We start from the raw sequence: 7,424 nt of genomic DNA on the forward strand, positions 1-7,424 counted from the left end.
AGATTTTAAAGAAATGAATGAGGCCAGGCGTGGTGGCTCACACCTGTAATCCTAGCACTGTGGGAGGCCAAAGTGGGAGGATCTCTTGAGCCCAGGTGTTTGAGACTAGCCTGGGAAACATAGGGGGAGCCCATCTCTACAAAAAAACAAAAAAATTAGTGGAGTGTGTTAGTGCACGCCTGTAGTTCCAGCTACTCGGGAGGCTGAGGTGGGAGGATTGCTTGAGCCAGGGAGATTGAGGCTGCACTGAGCTGTGTTTGCATCACTGTTCCAGTCTGGGTGACAGAGGGAGACACTGTCTCGAAAGGAAAGGGAAGGAAAGGAGAAAAGACAGAAAAGAAAGAAAGAAAGAGAGAAAGAGGGAAGGAAGGAAGGAGAGAGAGAAAGAAAAGAGGGAGGGAGGGAAGAGAAAGAAAAAGAAAGAAAAGGAAAGGAGGAGAAAGAAACAAAAAGGAAGGAAGGATGGAAGGAAGGAAAGAAGAAAGAAAATTAATGAATGCAAAACATATTCATGTTATGTGATACGGTGGATGCAGAAGTGGATTGTGTCTGGGCCCTGTCCTCCAAGTGGGAACACAGCCAGTTGGAAAGATCAGGGCAGTAAAATCCAGAGACTGTGGGAACCCAGAATGAAGAACAATGTCAGCCAGAGGTTGAGGCTGCAGTGATTGCACTACTGCACTCCAGCCTGGGCGACAGTGAGACCCTGTCTCAAAAACAAAACAAAATAATCAGGGAGCATTTGGATCTGGGAAAATAAAAGGAGCTAGAAGAGCATTTTGGGCAGAGGAAATGGCTTGGCACAAATGCATGAAAGTTGAAAAGTACAAGAAGTCTGGGGGACAAACTCCAGCCAGGGTGGAAGAGGATGTGGTGGTGGGAAGAACGTGGTGGGAGAGGACAGTGGGAAGGCCAGCTCGTCCAGCTCACGGGGGGGTTGGTCAACCTGGGGATATGGGGAGCCTCAGAAGGACTGAAAGGATGGAGTAGGAGCTAGGAATCATCCCTCTGGGAGATGGGTTACAGGGGTGGAGAGCAGCTGCCTCGGGAGTCCTCCAAGCAATGAGGGTGAGACCTAAGCTGGGGCCTGGGCGGTGGGGCTGAAAAATAGATGGACTAGACAGAGAGGATCAGGAAGCAGAAAGGATAGGACATGGTGGTTGACGGGCTTGGAGGTGAGAGACAGGGAAGTGTACAGGGCAAAGTCTAGGACTCTGGCCTGGTGACCAAAGGGACAGCAAGACAAACAGTGTGGAGAAGGGAGTTGCTGAGGTCAGCCAGACTCCTGGGTCAGAGGGAGGAGGGGCTGGGGCCTGGATTCCTGGATCTGAGGAAGGAGGATCTGGGGGTCGGGACTTCTGGGTTTGAGGGAGGAGGAGCTGGGGGTCTGGACTCCTGGGACAGAGGGAGAAGGGGCTGCGACCGAGATTTCTGGATCTGGGTGAGAAAGGAGTACCAAGTAGCCAGTACCCTAGGAAGAAGAGCACATTTCTGTCTCAGGAGAGAGGGCCTGGGAGAAATATGTGATCTTTGAGGATAAATGAGGGCCTAGGACCCAGCCTCATAAAATTCCAACATACACGACACTTGCAAAGAAAAAAACTGACAAAATCACAAGTCACCATTTTCCAACCTATAATGGTAACTGACCCAAGCAATGACCATTGATGGATGTTACAATCTTCAGATAAAAGATTCTTTTTTTTGAGATGGAGTTTTGCTCCCGTTGCCCAGGCTGGAGTGCAGTGGTGTGATCTTGGCTCCTGGGAGCTGCAACCTCCACCTCCCGGATTCAAGCAATTCTCCTGCCTCAGGCTCCCGAATAGCTGGGATTACTGGTGCCTGCCACCACACCCAGCTAATTTTTTGTATTTTTAGTAGAGATGGGGTTTCATCATGTTGGCCAGGCTGGCCTCAAACTGCGGTGGCTCATACCTGTAATCCCAGCACTTTGGGAGGCCAAGGCGGGCGGATCACCTGAGGTCAGGAGTTCGAGACCAGCCTGACCAGCATGGAGAAACCCCATCTCTACTGAAAATACAAAATTACCCGGGCATGGTGGTGCATGCCTGTAATCCCAGCTACTGGGGAGGCTAAGACAGGAGAATCGCTTGAACCTGGGAGGCAGAGGTTACGGTGAGCCAAGATCACGCCATTGCACTCCAGCCTGGGCAACAAGAGCATAACTGTGTCTCACCAAAAAAAAGAGACTAGGGTGATCTCATTAGGTCGGGACAACCAGAGATGAGGTTCCTGACACTGGCTCAGGAAGCACTAAAGCACTTCTGAATACGATCAAACCTCTCCCTCTAACCAACACCCACTTGCAGAAACAGAGGCATGTTCAAGGGCACCACAGGCATGCGATCGGCCATGCTCTGCCTATAGGACAGAAGACTGGGTTTTTCCAATAAACAGTATGGGGAAGACACAACGGGTAGGAACCACCAGAGATAAAACAATGGGCAAGACATATCAGCCAATCACACTGACCTTTGGGGACTTCATTCAAACAAGCCACCTGTTAACTGGCATTTTGAGACTGTCTGGGAAACACAAAAACTAACCAGAAATAAGACAATACAAAGAACTTATTAATTTTTTATTTTTGAGACAGGGTCTTGCTCTATCGCCCAGGTTGGAGTGCAATGTCATAATCACAGCTCACTGCAGCCTCTACCTTCTGGGCTCAATTGATCCTCCCACCTCACTCTTCTGAGTCTGAGGCCACAGGCACATGCCACCATGCCTGGTTAATTTTTGTATTTTTATTTTTCACAGAAACGGTGTCTCATTATGTTGCCAGGCTGGTCTCATAGTCTTGGGCTCAAGCGATCTTCCCACTTTGCCCCGCCCCCCATCCCCCCCACCCCGCCCCCGGCAAGTACTGGGATTACAGGTGTGAGCCACCTGGCCCAGGCTAAAAGGATTTCTTATCTGTCAATGATACACTCTAAACATATGTACAGACCATATGATGTCTGGGATTGGCTTTTAAAACTGGGGACGAGAACAAATTGGAGATAATGAAACAAGAATGTAAGAATATTAATCATTGATGAAGCTGGTGGGCACAGGACATGGGAGCTGCCTGACTATTGTGGGGTGGGTTTGGAAGTTTTCTTTCTTTCTTTCTTTCTTTTTTTTTTTTTTGAGACGGAGTCTCCTTCTTGTCACCCAGGCTGCTGGAGTGCAATGGTGCGATCTTGGCTCACTGCAACCTCCATCTCCCGGATTCAAGCGATTCTCCTGCCTCAGCCTCCCAAGTAGCTGGGACTACAGGCGCCCGCCACCACGCCCTGCTAATTTTTGTATTTTTAAGCAGAGACGGGGTTTCGCCATGTTGCCCAGGCTGGTCTCAAACTCCTGAGCTCAGGCAATCCGCCCGCCTCGGCCTCCCAAAGTGCTATGATTACAGGCGTGAGCCACTGCTTCCGGCCAGTTTGGAAGTTTTCACACACCCACATTTAAATAGCAAACGGACAGGGGACAAAGGAAGAGCCCCAAAAATCTCGCCCAGGGAGGGAGAAGGAAAACCAGGAGGGGCATCTGCCCCTCACTCTCTCAGGAGCCCAAATGTCTTCCTTTGGGGAATGGGGACAACCCCGGGGAGCAGGTGGCTAGGAGCACACCAATATCCATGGACCAGGAAGGACGCTGCTGATGAAGACCCGGTGAGCCAAACAGACCTGTTCCCGCTGCTGGCGGCCGCGCTGCTCCGAGGCCGCCTGCTGCTCCAGCAGCTCCCGCAGCTGCTCCTCCTCCCGGCGAGCGGCCACTCGCTCCCCAGCCAGCTCACCCCGCAGCAAGGCCACCTCCACCTCCATCTGCGGAGAGAATGCCAGGGCTGGGGGCTCGGACGCCTAGGTCCAAGGAAGAGGCCCAGGGCCTGAACTACCGGATTCGAAGGGAGGATGGACTCCAGGGACCTGAATTTGGAGGGAGGAAGAGCGGAGGGCCTAAAATCTGATCCCACCCGAGGAAAAAGCTGGGAGTCCGGCTTTGCGGGTTCCGCTTGAATTGGGGCCAGGCTTCCCAAGGGGTCCGCAGCCTCACCTCGATCCTCAGCTCCTTCCTCTGGCGCTGTAGCTCCTTCACTCGCTGCTCCATCAGGGCCACACGAGTCAATGCCTCCAGCTGCTGTCCTTGCAGGCGCCGCGCCGCCCCTCGCACCCCTTCCCGCGAAGAGGTGGATGCGGGAGGTGTGGCCGCCATAGCTATCGGAGGCGTAGCCTCGGGCTGAAGTTGAGGGAGGCGTGGTTAAGTGGAGATGCCTCGCCCCCTGCAATCACTAAGTAGGTCTGGTCCCCACCCAACATCACCCTCTGCGGGTCTCAGTCCATCAGTCCACTTACCTAACACAACCACCACTCCCATAATCTGTCGCAGGCTCTTTTCTTTTTCTTTCTTATCTTTTTTTTTTTTTTTTTTTTTTTTTTTTTTGTCCTGAGATAGGGTCTCACTGGCTGGAGTGCAGTGGCGCGATTACGGCTCACTGCAGCATGGACCTCCCTCGCTCAAGCGATTCTTCTGCCTCAGCCTCCTAGGTAGCTGTGACTACAGGCGCGCACCACCACGCCAAGCTCTTTTTTTTTTTTTTTTTTTTTTTTTTTGGTAGAGAGGGGGTGATGCTATGTTGCCCAGGCTGGTCTCAAACTCCTAGGCTCAAGGGATTCTCCCACCTCGGCCTCCCAAAGTGCTACGATTACAGGCATGAGCCACCGCGCCCGGCCTCAGCCCCCTGTATTTAAGGTCGGAGTGGGGGAGGGTGCAAGTCCCGTGACCACCCAACCACACGGACCACAGAGGCTTGCAGTACCGTATGGAGGGTGAGCAGATGTAAAGCCGACTTATGAAAGGTGTTTCTTTTTCTCTATCAGGTCCTATTCTCTTGGCGTCACTTTCTTGTAGTACCTGGATCTGTCTCTGTCTCTCTCTCCACCTGACCCCAGTCTCTCAGATTCGGTATCTGGCCACTGCCTCTGAATCACTAGATCTTTCTTCCTCGGAGTATGTCCCTCTCTCTAGGTTTTTCTCTATTTGTTTCTCTGAGCATCTCTGCCATTTATTTCTGGGTTTCCCTCTGTCTCGATTCCCCTCTCTCTGACTCTAGTCTCACTGTGTCTCTGTCTTTTTGGGGTCTTTGTCTCTCAGTCTCCATGTCTCTGGGTCTCTGTCTGGCTTCTTGATCTCTCTGCATCTCTTACTCGTTTGGTTCTCTCTGTTCTGTAGTCTCTCCTGTCTGTCTATCTGGTCTCTCTCTCTCTCTCTCTCTCGTTTTTAGAGATAGGTTCTGCTTTGTCCCAGGCTGGGGTGCAGTGGCGCAGTCATAGTTCACTGCAGCCTACAACTCCTGGGCTCAAGCGATCCTCCTGCCTCAGCCTCCCGAGTAGCTGGGATTACAGGCACGCGGCACTGCGCTTGGACAATTTTTGTATTTTTTTTTTTTTCTAGAGACAGGGATTTGCTACGTTGCCCAGACTTGTCTCGAACTCCTGGGCTTAAGCAATCCTCCCCTCGGACTCCCCAAGTGCTGGGATTACAGACGTGAGCCACCTATCTGGTTCCTCTATACCAGTCTCTCTGTCTCTGTCGCCCGTTTGGGTCTATCTCCGTTCTTGGGGCCTCCCCGTGGCTCTATCTGGTTTCTGTCTCTGTATCTGGTTTCTGTCTGTCTGTGCCTCTGCCTCTCTGGCTCCGTGTCCTGGTGTCTCTCTCTCAGTAGTCTCTGCTATCACTGGGTCTCTCTCCCTGTCTCCGTGTCTCTGTCTTTCTGGTTTCCCTCTACCTGTCTACCTGTCTGGCCACCTGTTTGGGTCCCCGTCGGTCCAAGCCCCCCGCGCTGTCGCCCTCGGGCCCCTCACCGCGTCGCGGCTGCTCTCAGTGCTGCTGCCTTCTCCCACTTCTTCTTCTTCCTCTGCCTGCTGCTCAGCTCCCCCGCGGCTCGAAGGTTCCGCCAGGACTTCGGGTGCCTCCTGTTCCCGGGACTCCTCGGGATGGCCCTGGGGCTGGACCTCCACGTCGCATTCCGGGACCGGCGGCGGCGGGGTCCCCTCCTCGGGGCTGCTTCGCGTCCCCATGGCCGCTCGGACTCCTGCGGGGTGGGCGGGACCAGAAGCTCCGGGGGCGGGGCCTAGGCGGGGCCTAGGCGGGGGCTAGGCCTAGGACGGCTGAGCGCCGCTCGCGTCTGCTCCGGGGCGCGGAGACCCCCCCAAGGAGGCGGGGCCTAAGAGTTCAAAGGATGGAACTGAGCGTTACGGAGGCGTGTCCTGAAGTTTCCAGAGGCGGGGCTTGATGGCTCCAAGGCGACACGCCACCGGAGACGGGACCGGAATTTGAGTCCGGGTCGTAGCACGCCCCCTACTGACCTCTTCGACCCCGCCTCCCCTCCCTCATCTCTAGGTGTCAGGCCTTGTACCCTCCCAGCAGCCCCCTACAATCTCTTGGATTCGCTTAGAGCGACCCATCTTCTCCCTCCGAGACTCAGCAGTTCGGCTCCCGCCCCATCCTTCCCGGAGCCCCGTAGTCTTAGTCCCGACCCCACTGTGCAGGGCAACAGCGCCCACGCCGCCTCACCCAGGGATCCAGGAGTCAGGGCTCCCAGGCTCTCCTTCTCTGAACAAGCCAGGAGTCGGAGTCCTTGAGATTCCGAAGTCCAACTGCCACCTCCCCACAGCCTCGGCCCCCTCACCAGCTCAGGCTTCGGCGCGCTCCGCTCTGCGCGCTGGGCACGGCCGCTTCTGCCTATGAGACAGGTGGCAGGGGAAGAGGGAGGAGAGAGGCCGCCCGGTCCCCCTCCCCAGCAGCCCGGAAGTGGAGGGGGGACAACAGGTCCAACAGCTCCCGAGGGAGGAGGGAGCCACGGGCTTGCCCCACCCGTGGCCTCGGCATCCGGCCATCCCGGCCCCACCGGCCCCGGCCCGGCCCCACCCTCGTGGAACTCAGCATCGCGACCTCCCAGTCTCCCTCGAGCCCCTCATTCCTGCCCCCCTGGAGGAGTCTTGGCCACCTCTGTATGGGAGCCTCTCTAATGTCCAGACCTTGGGAGTTCAGAAAGGAAGGCAGGAATGGAGATGGGGACGTCTCCCCTCTAATGAGCCCTTCGGAAGGGCCCTGACCGGTTTGGGGAGCTGGACAAGGGGAAGGGGTGCCCTGAACTGAGTCAGACACCTGCCCAGAGACTGAGGGAAGTGTACCGCCACACCCCCCCCCAACTTTGCTATGGGGTGGAGGGCAGAGGTTAAAGGTCTCAGCCAGACCCTTTCCTCTCTGGGCGAAAACAGGAAAATGAAAACAGGAAAATAACTGGTATATGAAAAGGGATGATTAGAAGTCAAGAGCTGTGTGAAACACTTTATACCCGGTCATTTAATTTCACCCTCAAAGCTGTCCAGCGAGAAAGTGATTACTACCTCCATTTTTTT

The 7,424-nt window shown here is 54.7% G+C and overlaps 1 protein-coding gene across 13 annotated transcripts in view; it reads right to left on the bottom strand.

The window, feature by feature from the left end:
• PHLDB3 (pleckstrin homology like domain family B member 3) overlaps nt 1–6,936 on the bottom strand; it is a 30,269-nt gene extending 23,333 nt beyond the window's left edge. For 2 of the 13 annotated variants that reach the window (XM_054672815.2, XM_054672818.2), the window contains exons 1-4: nt 6,692–6,928; nt 5,865–6,094; nt 4,057–4,239; nt 3,690–3,827 (exon numbers count right to left, since the gene is read on the bottom strand). In XM_054672815.2, coding sequence (XP_054528790.1) covers nt 3,690–3,827; nt 4,057–4,239; nt 5,865–6,080 — 537 coding nt within the window. In that variant the 5' untranslated portion in view covers nt 6,081–6,094; nt 6,692–6,928. Of the gene's footprint in view, nt 1–3,689; nt 3,828–4,056; nt 4,240–5,864; nt 6,227–6,576 lie in introns of all 13 variants that reach the window. The other 11 variants (XM_016936067.4, XM_016936065.4, XM_054672814.2 and 8 more) reach the window with 11 other exon arrangements.
• Between the last annotated feature and the right edge of the window lie 488 nt (nt 6,937–7,424).

The sequence above is a fragment of the Pan troglodytes genome, chromosome 20 (assembly GCF_028858775.2).
Source record: "Pan troglodytes isolate AG18354 chromosome 20, NHGRI_mPanTro3-v2.0_pri, whole genome shotgun sequence".
Lineage (NCBI taxonomy): Eukaryota > Metazoa > Chordata > Mammalia > Primates > Hominidae > Pan > Pan troglodytes.